At 39.5% G+C, this 16,367-nt stretch overlaps 1 protein-coding gene across 4 annotated transcripts in view; it reads right to left on the reverse strand.

Annotated features, from left to right (window-relative positions):
• The window catches only part of LOC136771532 (E3 ubiquitin-protein ligase RNF31), a 35,007-nt gene extending 29,184 nt beyond the window's left edge, over positions 1-5,823 (reverse strand). For 2 of the 4 annotated variants that reach the window (XM_066723897.1, XM_066723888.1), the window contains exons 1-4: positions 5,648-5,823; positions 4,465-4,555; positions 1,793-1,858; positions 930-1,096 (exon numbers count right to left, since the gene is read on the reverse strand). In XM_066723897.1, coding sequence (XP_066579994.1) covers positions 930-1,096; positions 1,793-1,858; positions 4,465-4,555; positions 5,648-5,692 — 369 coding nt within the window. In that variant the 5' untranslated portion in view covers positions 5,693-5,823. The remainder of the gene's footprint in view (positions 1-929; positions 1,097-1,792; positions 1,859-4,464; positions 4,556-5,647) is intronic. The other 2 variants (XM_066723916.1, XM_066723906.1) reach the window with 1 other exon arrangement.
• Between the last annotated feature and the right edge of the window lie 10,544 nt (positions 5,824-16,367).

Consider the following 16,367-nt stretch of genomic DNA (forward strand, 5'->3'; position numbering starts at 1 on the left):
TAGTTCTCAAGGTCAGATAAGGAGAGCGAAAAAACACCAGAGTCAAAACCAATTTAACAGATGCTTGTGGCTGTGGAGTGGTTGACAGTATTACAAAATTGACATTGTTACAAAAAAAAACAGTTCAGTTACTTAATGACTGGACCAGACATCGCCATCTCAACTTGACTTCTATATTCTTCATAACAGAAGTGTGCATGGGGGGGTGAAAGGTCACAGATGTGCAGTTACAAGCAGGTCAGGGCAGAGTTGAAAATGCCTTGTTTCCCTGGTTTGCATTTTACAATTGAGACAACACTCTCTGTACAGCAGGGGACAGAGTAGGACCATTATTTATTAATGTTTACTTGGCCTCTTTACACATTTGGCTGGAGGACCTGCATGCGTGACCGTATGTAAATACAAAGCTGGAGATCACTACATTATTATTATTTTATCTCTTGGCAGACACCCTTATCCAGGGCCAATGTTATCCTTAACACTGGTTCAAAAGTGGAGAGGGTGAACTAATGGAAGAGATTGGGGAGAGGTGGAGGGATGCAGCTTGCACAAAAGTAAGCAAGTTGTGTCCTTGATTTACACTTGGTTTGAAAAATACATTTGCTTGACAGACAGACAGACATGATAGGGACACAGAGAAAATATAATTTATTCCTTCTGTCCAAGTTCAAACTTCACAAAATAACATTCTTCAGTGTGTATGTCCTGGTTATGTAGTATTTTTTCAATGCATTTTACACTGTCAGAATCCCACAGGTTAAATAATTGGCAAACAATGTCAAAACAAAATTGGCATAATTAGTTAACCAGTAATTCAAACAATCAAACAACAGAACAAAACATGCAATTTGTTCTTTCACATGCACCACTGCGAGGCGGTATGTATAGCAGATTGTTTAATGCCATCCTGTTACAATGTTTTTACTTACATGCTTCCAGTTATGGAGGTAATGCAGGAACACATGCCCATTTTTGTCTACACATCGGCTCTGGGAATTTATAACCATGCAAGCGGAGGGCTTTACAAAACATTTCGGAGGGCTCTGGGGGTGTGTGTCGTGCAGCCAGATGCAGACGGGTATATTGTAAATGTTACCTAAGAAAAAACAAAACAAAAAAACATAAAATCAACAGAAAATTAAACACTTAATTTAACTTCAAATGAAGAAGAAAATTAGATGTATGACTGACTGCACCTCCAGACATGAAGAGCAGTATTAAGAAAACAAAAACATACGAAAAATCAACATAGACAACAACTACCGTGTTTTTTTTTTCATTATTAGTATTCAGTTTTAGTTTTGCAGTTTGGTTGCTGTATCGCATTCTGGAACTTTCAATAATTAAGACGTACATAAGATCCGATGTATGAAACCATCTCAATCAGTTGCTTGTAATAACTTGCATTATTATACTGCTATGTGACTTTCAGTGGAGACCCGATTTTAACCCCCAACTCTAAAGCGTTTTCAGTGAGATGGTTCATGTTAGCTGCCTCATGTGAGCAATGTTACATAGTGGACTATTAGGATGGCAAATAAAGAAGCCTGCTTCAGATGTCATGACACTTTATATTGCATAAAACAATAAAAGCTGAGCTCCAGAACATGTTAAAGCAAACGTGAAAGACTAGGAGAAGGAAGGGGAAGGAAGAGAAAAACAAAAAACAAAAATAAAACACTGGCCACTGTATTTTATTTAAATAATACTCAGTTGAACTTTAAGACAAAAAACATCATGCATGCTTTTAAGTAATTTCTCAGGACAAGAACTATAATGCTACTGTATTTACCTTGATATAAAATGGGAAGGGTACCACTTAGGTTTACCAGCTGTTTCTTCTCCCCATTTGAGTAAGCTGTAAAAAAAGTGGGAAACATAAAATGATAAGCATTTAAAAAAAAAAAAAAGCAGTGTATTTACCTTGAGTAATGGAAACTTTCATGTTTATTGCAATGTAGGCCTATGTTAAAGGGCAATGTAGTTGAGACTGTCGGGGGTGCACTGAATTCGATGCACTTGTTTTCCTTAACAATGGAATCTATTTCTTATGCATTGAGTTTCTGCAAAGATATACTTTGAGGCTCATCAATTTTGAAAAAGATGCTGAAGAAAATCTTCCCAGTGTAGCTGTACGAATGGTGAATAATAATAGTAATGATACAGATGTGTGCTTACAAACCTTTCAAACATACATCAGACTAAATGCTTTTAAAGTCTTATGCACAACATCTAAAACAATTACTCAGACAGACTTTAATCTGTATAAAATGTATCCAGGCAACTTGTAAATAGAATTCAGTCACGTTTTTCTCATATAATACATTTTTGATTGCACAGACAATAAAGTATTCACGTACTTGATGGCAGTCTGGACCAAATTTATTTAAATCAATGGAATGGCAGTTTACACACAGGTTTACTTGCCCCCTGACTTAACCCATTTCAATCAACTAGAATATTTACAGTTTACTCTGGACTGGATAAGACTTCATCAAGCTCTGGGAAAAAAAATATCACTGAAGAATAAGTGTAGTTTAATGAACAACACCCTCAACCTAATGAATGTTTGAATTACACAGTTTCAAATAAGGGGTCTGGAAGCATGCTTTCAAGTGCAATTGTACATACACAGAAAGCAAACAGAATCGACATGTATGAAGTACATTCCTGCAGCAAGCTAGTTACATCTAAATGATCAGGTGTGGCTTTTCTAACAGCTGTCCAGAGGTTTGTGAACATGCTGTCTTTACATAGGCGAATGGATTAACAGTCTCTGGTCTGAAAGCTGTGCTGACAGTGACTAATGCTGGCGATCACATGCAATTAATTTCATTGAAGATCTGGAGAATAAGGTATTATTAATTCCAAGAAGGAGTAGCAGAATAGGCTGTGAAATGGATTAGGCTGAGCTTAACTAAAAGCAATATGAGCCCAACTGTGTATTTTCTATTTGAATAATTGCAGCTGGGATGCCTGACAGATGTGTTTCTTTTATTTTTTGGCAGGGAAAGATTTGTAGTTTAAAAGATATGCCATGACTAGACTGGCTCCTGCATCCATACACTTCCAGCTAACGTTTAATTCAGGGGAACAAGTCCTACTAAAGCCAGCCTGTGATCATCTATAGGTTTCCAAGCTTGAACCTTGTATCACATGGTTTCTTTGTCACCATTACATGTAATGACATGCTTTTGTTAATAGGGATTTTTCCTGAAGCTCCATAATTAACATGTAGGTAAGATGTAATGGCTTCTTAGGCATAACAATTGAGAGAAAAATGCATATTATTCTACTAGACAAACTCTCCATAATTAAGACTTGCATCAAAATTATGGAACATTTCTCTTGCGAATCCTGCAATTATACGAATATAAATGTAACCCTCTCCATTTTTATTTACTTTTTCTCAATCAATTATGTATAGAATATGCAAAACTGCCGATACTGGCTAAAACTCATCCATGGAAATGTAATAGCTGCCTTGATAGAAATGCTCAATGACTTGAAATCAATCACTGTGAAAACTGTTAAAGCTACTCATGATTTTTATATCTGTGTAATATTTGCCTGATACATGTGTTGTGTATTGATTTAAGCGCTGTTCATAATTCCTAATGCAGTACATTAAATGCTTTTAGAACTTAAATTACATTCTCTCAAAACAAAACAATGTGGTAAATAACAAAAAGCTATTTTTATTATTTGTCAAATATTGCGTCAACTTTGGACTAAAATTAAATCACACTTTCATGTGTAATACATTTTTGATATGAGATGTACTCAGGCAATGAGTCATTCAACATTTAAATAACATAATTATACTTTATATATATATATATATATATATATATATATATATATATATATATATATATATATATATATATATATATATTATACATGCAGTGAGATTTCCCTCTGCATTGATGCCCTAGGTGAAAGATTTTCTCAAAAGTATTATCAACAGTTTAATTACAATTGATTGTTTCAATGTTTTAAATTAAGAGCCAGAATTAATCAAAACATTGACCTGCCCAAGAATCGTAAAGTACACACACCTGTACCCTATCGTAGTTAAATTTATAGTCAGAAGCCACTTTATAATTCTCAAAACTCTTCTGAGGACAGACATTTGACTGAGGGCCTGGGTTTGGGGTGTAACAGCTCAGGTGTTCAATTGATTGTAGTGGAGCTGGACAGGGCTACTGGACAGGTGAGTGGTTTTCCCAGGAGGAATTTACACCTCTTGGGACTGGAGAGGAGAAAGCCTCTCTCTAAGTTATTTGAGGGAAGAAAAGGGAGCAAAAAGGCAGCCTGGTGAAGGTAGTGAGAGCTGGTCTACAGCCCACTGTACAGAGAACAGATTCACATATATAAACATAGGTACCACAAGTAAATCCCCTACTAACTTAAAATGAAAGATGATGTTCAGTTATTGAGGTTTACATTTTAAATACTCACAGTAAAAATCTAAAAAAAGATGCAGATCCCTGTATGAGTCTCTCACTTTCCTGACATCAGCAATGACCTCCAGTGGAAACCGGTACCTACACTGTGGACAGGGGAGAAAAAGGGAAAATCAATTGCCATTTCAGAGCCGCTGTGAAAGATAATCATGTCCACTAAAAACCTCTTTGTAAGCATTATGTATTTCAATCCCCTAATGTGTCATGTTTTGTAAAGCTTCTGCAAATAGTTTCCATTTTACACCTGAGGCTACTTCATGTTCAGATTATTGGAAAATGTCAAATACTGTGGAAATAAAAGGGAAAGCATGATACACCCTTTAAACATATGGGGAAGACGAAAAAAGCACTAGGACATTCTCGACACTAAAGATCACAGCCTTACACTAAAAGCGTTGCTGACATATCTCAGAAGCAACATTTGTGAATGCAGTTCGAGCAACAGATGCTACTGCAGATTTATGAATCATTCCTGACTGTACCCTAGAGCCTAGAACATAAAAAGTTATCATTTAAGATTTTACACAGACCCAAGACCTCAACAAAAAGCTTTTCAAATGTCCATCCTGATAAAAAGAAACCAGTTTTAGTAATTTAACTGTAGGGTTTAGGATAATGCCTAATACAGTCAGCCTAAAACCTTGGCACACCTTGTCGTTCTTTGCATTCTTATATTCCCAACTTGTGTATCAAGAAATATGCTGGCCATTGAAAAACAACAGATTGCATGGTAAAATGTGTTTGTTGTATTAGGGGATACCGTTCATCCATCTCTGTCAGTGAAGTACCACAAAGCAAATTGAGCTAATATAGACAGTTTTAGCGTATCATATAACCTTCTAGATAAAGATTATCTTCTGGTATAATAATACTCACTCCCTGGATTAACCTTTAGTATATTGCACAGCCCTGCGTTTTATTTTATTGAATACCCTTTGACCAAAGTTTATAATTATTTTGTTTAATAGCCATGCTGTGTTGTGCACCGCGGTCACTGTTTAAACGTATAGCCTACACGATCATCACTCCCGCAGCGGAGCATTATTAGAAAGAAAACTAAACTGAACTACATTTGAAGATCAAGCTCTTTCACTTGCATACAATCGCTGTCACTTTTACACTTCAGGAGAAAGTTACATCCGCAAATAAAACAACTATATGCAACTGATCTTCCCTACCTTGTTCAGAGCTTCGGTTTCGTTATCGGCACCAATCCTTGACATTTTCCCCGTTAAACGAAGTAAATCAGCACAGTTAAACAGCTACACGGGTCTAAAAATGCTACAAAAAATAGGCATTGCATAAACCAGGAAGCCACTTCTGAAACTAACTGCGTGACGTCACAGCGTGCGGTGCAGAAAGTCATCACAGAACTGAGTCTGACAGCGCGACCCGGAAGTGGACAGTGATGTTTAGACGTTGGTGGCCATGGTGGGAGTGGGACACACATTATTATTATAATTATTATCATCACATTTTAGAAATTAACAGATTGCAACAGCAAAGGAAAAAAACGAAACCCTTCATGACTGAAAAACAAGCTTAAAGTTAGTAGTCTATTTCTGTTTCCGGTGTGTTGTGCGGGAGTGCATTATGGTAAGTGTAGTTCGACTTGACTGAAATACTACTACTCATACATATATGTAATTATTATTATTATTATTATTATTATTATTATTATTATTAATTCCAATTATCTGATACCGGGATAAGTAATTTCATTCGATACCCCCTATGCTACTATTAAGCAAACAAAAACAAGCAAACAAAAACAGGGGCTATCATCTATCTAAACTGTATTACAATACCAAATTAGTTGTTTAAACAGTTTCACAGCAGGTACACTCAAATGTAAATGGACAAAGGGAAATAAGTTAAAATGAAATACTAAACTGAATAAAACCTATCCAGTGGTGGTCTGAGGACCGCTACAATAAGATTAAACTAAAAAATAAATAACTGATTAAAATAAATATATAATTTATATGTAATTCTTATTTATCTCTATTTGACTATATCTCTCAGTGCAGTATAGTACAGAAGTAGTCTCCAGGCCTGTTCTTGGATAACTGCAGTTCCAGACAGAGACAGATAAAGATGCTTTACACCAGATGCCAACCACTGTAGATCTTTAAGCCAACTGCTTAATTAATTTAATTATGTCATAAAGTAAATATTAAATAACTACATTCATTTCAGAGTCTGTTATTGTAAAACGTTAAATAAAGTTTCTTATATTTTTTGTACTCGGGTTATTTGAACACTATCTCTGTGTCACCTTGAAACACATGTTTTATTTGTATTATATATATACATCTGTGAATCAATTATATTTTAATATAACATTTTTAAAGTAGTAAAAACAATAATTATAGTATAATTTCCCTGTTCTATGTTCCTTTCAATGCCATTCAAGAATGATTTCTGTATCAAATTAAAACTATTTAGACATGACGTAGTAAACACAAAAACAAAACATATTTTTACAATGTACAGTGGCTCTCAAAAGTATTCACCCCTCTTGGACTTTTCATTCTGTTACAACATGAAATCAGAATGGATTTAATCAATAGGTTTTGCCACTGATCAACACAGAAAATATTCATAATGTCAAAGTGAAAAATATAATCTGCAAATTGTTCTAAATTAATTAGAAATACAGAACAGAAAATACTTAAATGCGTATAGTAAATACGTAATCACCCCCTTACTCTTTGCCACCATATCTCTAGCATTCCTTTTAACTTTCTCATCACTTAAATGCTTAGATTTGTCCCTTGGGAAGTGGTTGACCTTAAAGGCTTTTATTGGTTCTGATGGATCCTGCCTTTAATTACTTTATAATTTCACAGCAACACAGTCACAAAAAGTCACATTCAGTTTTCATTCAATCATGTGTACCTATGACGTCAAATATAATAGCATTTCATATGAAATTAATCATCATTTGGTCATCATTTTAAATATAACTATTTTACAGTATTTTACAAAGTCAAGTTGTTGAAACACTAAATCTACATCACCAGAATATAAAATAGAAACATGTTTATCCCTTAAAATACACATAACAGAGTAAACCTTTTCTCTCTATGTAAAATAACTACATCAGGTGTTTCATATAGTAATTGAAGAACATAAATGAATAACTGAAATGGAAAAAAAAAAACTTGCAATTTCTACAAATGTTTGGCCTTCTTATCATTAAATTTCACTGTTTTGTCTATTGAAGATATTTAAGTTATCTTTCTGGTCGAGGATACTACCCAAAGGTGAAGGGATCTATGTCATTACCATGGGATCTGTGAACGGAAGTTATCTAGAAAAACTTTATCACTCAAGCAGCCCTCCTCTGCTTGGTATATGCAGTGATGAATACAGTGATTTTTTTGCTGTTCCTCTGTGGCTCATCCTCTTGGACTTGTGAGCTAAAAGATACCCTTCTTTTCTGTCTCAATACCATTTTTAATTCAGTATAATAAAAACTGTAATAATATCAGTTTCTCCCACACACACAGGGCTCTGTGTTGTGCTCTGCAAAATGTTGCTTTTTCTTACATTAAAGAAAAGTCTTCAATATAATAATAATAATAATAATAATAATAATAATAATAATAATAATAATAATTATTATTATTATAATATATCTGCATAGTGCAGATCTTCACTCTTCTTCCCCATAGCTGTAACTGCCTGCTATATCAAATATTTCTGTACATTGTAACGGTTCCACTCGGTTGGGCACCAGGTGTGGAAAGAGCACACCAGAAAAACAACAATAAAAGATTGACCAAAAAAGAAATAAGTAAAGAGGACAGCTAACTTGTGGAACGTAACCAGGGCACAGGTAGTAAGAGCACTGACATAGAAAGTAAAGATGGAGAATAAAGATCACATAACCTGGACCCTGTGCCAGCTAGCCCGAGCATAAGATCCACAGCGTCAATAATTGCAGACAGATGTGAAGTCCACAATGATCCACACCACACACTGTATAACGTAAACAATTAATTAAGTGAAACAAAAAATACAAATGCAATAACTACAATATCCAAAAATCCAAGTCCTATCCAAAAATGTCCCGGCCAAAACAAACAAATGTTCAATGATAAATAGTTGGAATAACAAAAAGTCATCACAACAACCAAATACTTTAAATTTCAGTTTAGGTATACATTTATATATTATTCTCCCCTAGTTGAGCTCAACATAACCCAAAATACCCATAAAAAAGATTAACAAACTAAAAAAGGCAGCAACAAAAAACAAAGGACAGTTGTCAGACAAGACATACAAAGTTGGAAGTTCTGAAGAAAATGAAACAAGATTACACAGAAGAAAGTACTGATAATGATAAGGAAAGAAAGAAGGAAAAAAACTAGTTAAACTTCTGGGGTATAGTAATAAGGAAAGTAGCTGGACTCCAAAGAATACAAACAAAATAATAAAGGAAAACCCATTGCAAACAAATTAGAAAGTAGAATATGCACTATAAAAGAAACAAGGAAGACGAAAATAAATAAAAAACAGCAAAAGAGCCCAGCTTCCCCAAAACTAAACGATAGCAATAATAACTAGACAATAAACCAAACAAGAGTAGAAACCAAGGTATAGAACAATAGCAATAACCATAATAACCACCAATGATAAACACTAATGACAATGGGGTACCAGGACTGGTAGAGGCAGTCAGGGAAAACCATACAAAAAGAAAAATAATCAAACCAGTCACCCAACTGCAGCAGGAGCCAGTCCAGAATTCCGGTCCACCTCCAGACGTAGACAGCACAGCAACAATCCTCTTCACAAGACTAGCAGCAATGTCCACCGCAAGCAACACACACAATCCTCTTCGAAAGACTAGTAGTAATGTTCTCCTCAAGCAACACAAGCAATCCTCTTCGAAAGACTAGTGGTAATGTTCCCCTCAAGCAACATACACAATAGCACATCTCCAAGAAAAGAATGGAAAAAACACTCCCGACAAACACTGCAGCCACACCACCTCACCTTCTTGCCTGCATGTCCATGAACTAAACAGTCCGTCAGGAACTGGGGAACTTTTTTTCCAATCTCCACTTACTTCTTAGTTCCCCCTATTCCTTTACCCCCTCCTTTTTATAGGGAAACCCTAGAGGACAATAGCAGCATAGCAGGTACAGTTGTTTGTTAAAGAGAAAAGGATTCTCTCTCTACTCCAGACTGTTACACTCCCCCCCCATGGAACAAGTCGAAACTGTCTAGCACTTTTTGGTCTTCTTGGGCATCGAGTTGGCTGCTGAAGGGAAACATGGCTTAATCTGAGAGACAAGAATATTCCGTAAATCCTCTCCAGTGTCCTCCATCACCACTTGGTAATTCACTGGACCCAACTGCTGCACAATCCTATATGGGCCTTTCCATCGGGGAACAAGTTTGGCCGAGAACTTCTCCGAAGCTTTAGACAGAACATGGGACTTGATCCACACGTGATCCTTGGCTAAAAACTGCACTTCACGGAGTTGTTATAATTGTCCTGCTGTCGTTTCCGGGCTTTCTCCAAATTGTTGGATGCTACTTCATGGAATTGGCTTAATGTGGAGAGGAGTTCGTAACTGCCAGACTCAGGAGTAATGCAGTGCCCTTCAATAATGCAATCTAAGGGGCTTCTCAGGCGTCTACCCAAGTTAAGCTCTGCTGGGGTAAAACCGATAGATTCCTGGACAGCTGAGTTGATGGCGAACTGAAATTCCGGGAGAAACTGATCCCATTTCTGATGCTTCACTCCTACATAGGATGACAGCATGGACTTTAAGATACGGTTAACTCTCTCCGTCAAGTTGGTTTGGGGATGATAGGCAGTGGTAGTCTTATGGGAGACCTGCCATTGATTACACACTTCCTGAAACACTGAGGATATGAATTGAGACCCTTGATCTGAGAGTAGATAATCCGGGATGCCCCATCAAGTGAACATTTCCTGAACCAAGATTCGTGCGATGACAGCAGCAGAGGCCTTCCGTAGAGGGTAAAGTTCAACCTACCGGGTAAAATAGTCAACAAACACGAGAAGATATGTATTCTGGTGGGAACTGCGAGGCAAAGGGCTCATCAGATCCAAGCCCACCATTTCCCAGGGTCTCTGAATGATAGTTTGCTGTAACTTCTCTGCAGGTTTTTTGGTTTCAGGTTTATGGACCTGGCACACCGTACAACACTTAACATACCGTTGGACCTCCTTCCACATTCCTGGCCAGTAAGCAACAGCTTGAACACGTTTAAGGGTCTTGTATCTCCCAAAGTGACCACTTAAAGGATCATTCTGATAAGCTGCCAGGACCTGTTCACGCAAGGAGTGAGGATCATAGATTTGGTAGTAGGTCTTGTTCCCCTGCTGAGTTTTCTGAAATATCTTGTCCTCTCTAAGGACAAAGTGAGCTGAGGCCTCCTCAGCTGGTTGGTTGTTCAAGCAAAGAGTCTCATATACTTTCTGGATCTCTGGATCCTCCTGCTGGGCTTTCCATAGAGTTTAATCAGTGATGGGGAACAGCAGAGAAAATCCACCATCTGCCAAGACAGCAGCACAAGTGGGAACAGTAGGTGAAGAACCAGAATCCATCGGAGCTCTGGATAAGGCATCAGGCAGGAGATTTAGTTTGCCTTTACGGTACTCCACATTAAAGGAAAACTCTTGTAGTCTTAAAGCCCAACGAATAAGTCGAGTGCTGGGTTTGAGTGTTTTAAAAACCCATAGCAGCGAAGAATGGTCAGTGACTACAGTGAATAACCGTCCTTCGAGATAGTAATGCCATTTCTCCAATGCCCACACTACTGTGAGGCATTCCTTCTCCGTGGCAGAATAGTTCTGTTCCGCGTGGTTCAGAGTCTTGTTAGCATATGCCAGTACTTCTTCAGATGCCTGACCAGTTTGTACCAACAGTGCTCCAAGTCCCACATCACTAGCATCCGTGTAAACCACAAAGGGTAGCTGGAAGTTAGGATGACCCAAAATGGGAGGTGTAATGAGAGTTTCTTTCAACTCATCAAAGGCTTGCTGGCATGCTGGAGTCCAGATAAACTTTGTTCCTTTCTTCTTCAAGTTGTTAAGGGGAACAGCAATCTGCGAGAAGTGAGGGGCAAACCGGTGGTACCACCCTACCATACCTAAAAACCTTTGCACAGCTTTGAGAGTGGTGGGGACTGGAAAGTGCTGTATGGCTTTGATCTTCTCTGGATCTGCTTGAATCCCTTGAGCAGAAACCACGTGGCCCAAATATTGGATCTGAGTCTGGAAGAAGTTACATTTTTTCATGTTCAGTGTAAGTCCGGCAACACACAGCTTGTCAAATACACTTTGAAGGTCGATCTGATGTTGCTCAAAGGTTTAAGAATAGATAATAATATCATCTAAATACACAAAGCAGTTCTGTCTCTGTAGATCACCCAAAACAAGCTCCCCCAACCTGAATGAGAAGGTTCAATTATCCCATCTGCCAGCATCTCTTTAATCTGATCTTTAACAATAGCCTGTTTGAATGGAGACAGACGATACGGCTTCATCTTAATGGGGACTTCACAGGAAGTGTATATTTGATGAAATAGTACCTTTGTGCGTCCTCTTGTCCTTGTGCATACATTGCCATTGTCCTGCAGCATTTGCCTTACTTGTTCTTTCTGGATGCCCGTTACACTAGATGCCAAGACAGCGTGATCAATGACAGTAGGAAGATCCAAAGGGGAGCTGGCTATAGGAAGAAAATTCAGCACAGGCTTCACCGCAGTAATCAGAGCATTAAACAATGGATTAGGAGGCATTAAGGGGAATGAAGAGGTCCATACCTTGACATCCACACTTTCATCTTGGAAGGAATGTCTCACATTGCCATCATTGGGGAACCAGTACACATGGTTTTGCACCTCCATCTGGAGACCACTTAAAAACAAGAAGTCCAGTCCAAATACAACTGCAAATGCAAGAGTGTTACCTGCAAGAACTACAGTAGGTGTGGTCCAGGTGTGGTGGTGAACAGTGTATTCCAGCTCAACCCAACCAAGGGGGTGGGTCACCTCTCCATTCGCTAAAAACAATGGTCCTCCTGTCCAGGTTTTCAGTGTCTCCTCCGGTTGCTTTAACTGAAGCCAAAGCTGCTCATGTAACAGTGTATACGTCGATCCGGTGTCTAAAATGGCTTTTCCAGACCAGTTGCGGAGTAATAACGGCACCATTAACTGCTGTGGGATAGAAATGATGGGATGAGAAGTGTTAGTTTGAGATATAGAGGATTGCACTTGTTGATTGTCCCGAATAGAATTCAAACCTGGGGTAACAATAGTCATACTCGGGCCTTGAACAGAGTCAGGGTTATCCTTTGACTTCTCCATAGAGTCTCGTCCCCCGGCATATCTACTTTTAGGGTTAAAAAAGGAACATGATCCTGGCCCATGTTTACATCGCCAACAATACAGGTTTGGCTCCATGACAGGGTGAGGTGCAGATCCGGTAGGTCTGATATTGACAGGTGGTGGTCTACCACTCGAGCGCTGAGAATGCCTTTTCTCATATTCTCTCTGACATTTCTGATCTTTTTCCAACTGTTGCCATAACCGAACCAGCCCTTCCACAGTGGTGACTCTGCCACGTAACTGACTAGCAAGGTAGGGGTTCATGTTTTTCAAGATGAGTTTCACTATGTCATTTTCTTCAATCGATGGTTTCCATCGATGGCATAAAACTCTATATGAAAAAGCAAAATCTCGGATTGTCTCTTGAACTCCCTGAACCCGGGTTTTTATTCTCTCCAGCAGTTCATCTTCATAGTCTGACAGAAAAGCATTTAAAAACTGCGTTTCAAATTCCTGCCAAGTACTCACATGTTCTCTGGCAACTTCCCACCAATCACAAGCAGTTCCATGTAAAACTGTACGGAGTGTAGCAAGAATCTCCACGTCTATAAGAGGTTGAAGGGTGACAAAATCATGACATTTTTCCATAAAAATCTGAGGATCATCATCATCTGTAGGCCCTCCAAAAGTAGGAAACTGCAATTTTACGTGTCTTGAACTTTCGGATAATCTGGAGTACTCTGGAAGAAAAGCATCTGGTCGGTGTGGTAGTTCACTTACTCCACTGTATCCCCAAGTAAGGAATGGAGGATAGGATGCAAGAGGTGGCTTCCCAGGAGCAGTGAGCCGTTCCTTCTCCTGTTTTGTGGCCAACGTATGGTTAATAGCACATAACTCCGTACTAGTAGATTGCATTTGTTGTAAACAGTTTGAAACATCATTCTGTAGTTTACTCATTTGTGTTAGATGCATTTGTTGGTTTTGCTCCATTTCTTAGTGGAACCTGGCCTGTAGCTGTTGTACAGACCACTGTAACTCTTCTCTCAACTGGGTAGATTGAGTTTGTGCTTGGGAGGTTATTGCTTGAATTATAGCAGTTTTACCATTCTCATACACATTAGTTACCATCTCCTGCAGCTGGTCCAAAGCAGAAGTGCTGTGCTTGACTCTGTCCTCCTCTTCAGGTTTAAGCATTTTCTGCTTGAGTTCCTGGTACATGGCCATTTATGTTTGTTGCATTTCCGCCACTGACTTGTCCATGGCATCCATTTTCCTAATCAGGACGGATTCTCTCTCTACTCCAGACTGTTACAACATACTAATTTAATCTGTAATAAGTCCTGTTCAGCACTTAATCAGGTACAAGTAGTTGTTGTGAATTATGGAGCACACAGGACCCACCCCACCTACCACTGTGCAACATGTAGAAACATCACCTTCCTGCCAGAGGACAGGCACGCCACCTGTGTAACCGGCATGAGGCTGGACCATATCCACAGGCCCTAGGTGACCCCTCCTCCTGCCAAATATGTGCACGCTTCCAGCTTCGCTCCCTGCAAAGGCGCTTGGACCAGGCTTTGGGGTTAGCTCCTTCTTGCAGCGGGTCCCACACAATGGCTTCTGTATTGGGCTTAAGACCCTGAACCGCTGACCCTGACCTCATCCCCAGCCAATCCCCTACGCACAGCCTCCCCTCAGGGGCAAACTGAAACTCCCTATTATATCACTAGTATTGGGCACTTGTAGGGACCCCTTGTTAACTTTTTGCAATATGAGTCCTGCAGATTAGTCATTGAGATCTCCATAGGCTGAAAACGATTTTAAAAAGAATTTAATTATATTGAATGCTTATGCCTTTATTTATTATAACTGTATTTAATATCCCTTTTACAAATCATTATGTAATTAACTTAATACATGAATGTGCACATGTGAATATAGCTATTATTACAAAACTGTTGCTGTCATGTCTCAAGCCTGACCTCACCACTAGATGCTGCCCTTGCCTCAGCTTTCTGCCTCATTCCCTCACTGATAGTTTAATAATCATCTCGGTCTCTTAACTTGATTACCCTGCCTCTCATTCCCTTGCTCTCCAGATTCAAGTATATACACCTTTGTTGTGGACATCTAGTGCTAAGTCTTGTTTTCATTTTCAATACATTTCCAAGCACTGATCTCTTGCTAATCCTACTTCTGTGTACCGGACTCTTGCATTCCTCTTTATCACCGCTTTCTGGATTTCCTCCATGAACCTGTTTGTACGATAGATTGACCCCATGCCTGTTCCCCGACAATGGCTCCTGGTTCAGTCCTTCTTTGTACCTTCACCTGGTAAGCCCCGCATCTGGGTCCACCACGCTCCTGTCTGTCAAGCCATGACAGAGCCAACAGAAGACTTATCCCTCGCTAAGGACCCAGCGGAGCTGTCAGACTTCCACTCTGCCCTGGCAGCTCAAGGGAAGCTTCTCGGAGAGCAAGACAAAATTATCCGGCAGATTGAGTCAATCCCAGATACTTGAAGCGACTCCAACTTGCATCGGCTACACCATCAGCTGTCACGGCTCCTGAAGCCAGAACACCTGCAGCAGATGTAAGACCCAACCAAATAACAGTTCCTGATAATTATGATGGGTGAAATATGTATTTCACCCACCTGCCCACGTCCTTCCCCAGTGATGAGGCCTTGATCACCTTTATTATTATACTTCTAACCAGGAAGGCTCTCCAGTGGGCTTCTGCTGTGTAGACATGGAGAGGTAACCCGTTCCTTGACAGCCTTCCTGGATCACTTCGGAGAAGTGTTTAATCATCCGGCTGAAGGGAAGGGCACCCTGTTAGCAGTGGACTACGCTCTTAAATTCTGTACCCTGGCAGCAAGTAGTGGATGGAATGAGCCCGCTCTCCTCACCGTCTTCCGACATGGTCTACATTCAGATTTCCAATCAGAACTTGCTTGTCATGGATTAGAGCAGCTCATTCAGTTAGCTGGCAGAAACACACCACGCTGGACCTGCCCCACCAACCAGCTCGACCCAGTCCCTCACCCAGTCTCATTAAAGATGGAAAACTGATGCAACTCGGTCACACACGCCTGTCTGTGGAAGAAGACAATGAAGACTCCAACAGCGTCTCTGTCTGTATTGTAGTCAATATAGGGTTACTTTTGTGACTCCTGCCCTGACGTCCCAGTATCCCCACAATGCCCCAAGATGATGGGGTGAGTACGAGACACTGCCCGCTTGTTACCGCAGTTCAATTTAGTGTTCAAGCTAAGCTCCAGTTGGGTTCTAACAGTAGATTTGTCTCTGCTCTGCTAGATTCAGGGTCCAGAGACAACTTCATTAACTGAGCGACAGCAAATCAGCTTCTCATCCCTCTCTCTACGTGTAATCCTCTGCTCTGTGTGAGAGCAATTGACAATCAGACAATCGGTTCCGGAAAGGTTTCTCAGCAAACCATCCCCATCAGTCTTTGCGCTTCCTGGTTATCGATTCCACGGGGCCATGACATCATTCTTAGACTTCCATGGCTCACCCACCACGATCCCACTATCTACTGGAAGAAGGGGGAAATACT

This window comes from Amia ocellicauda, chromosome 2 (genome assembly GCF_036373705.1).
Source record: "Amia ocellicauda isolate fAmiCal2 chromosome 2, fAmiCal2.hap1, whole genome shotgun sequence".
In the NCBI taxonomy this organism is placed as follows: Eukaryota; Metazoa; Chordata; class Actinopteri; order Amiiformes; family Amiidae; genus Amia; species Amia ocellicauda.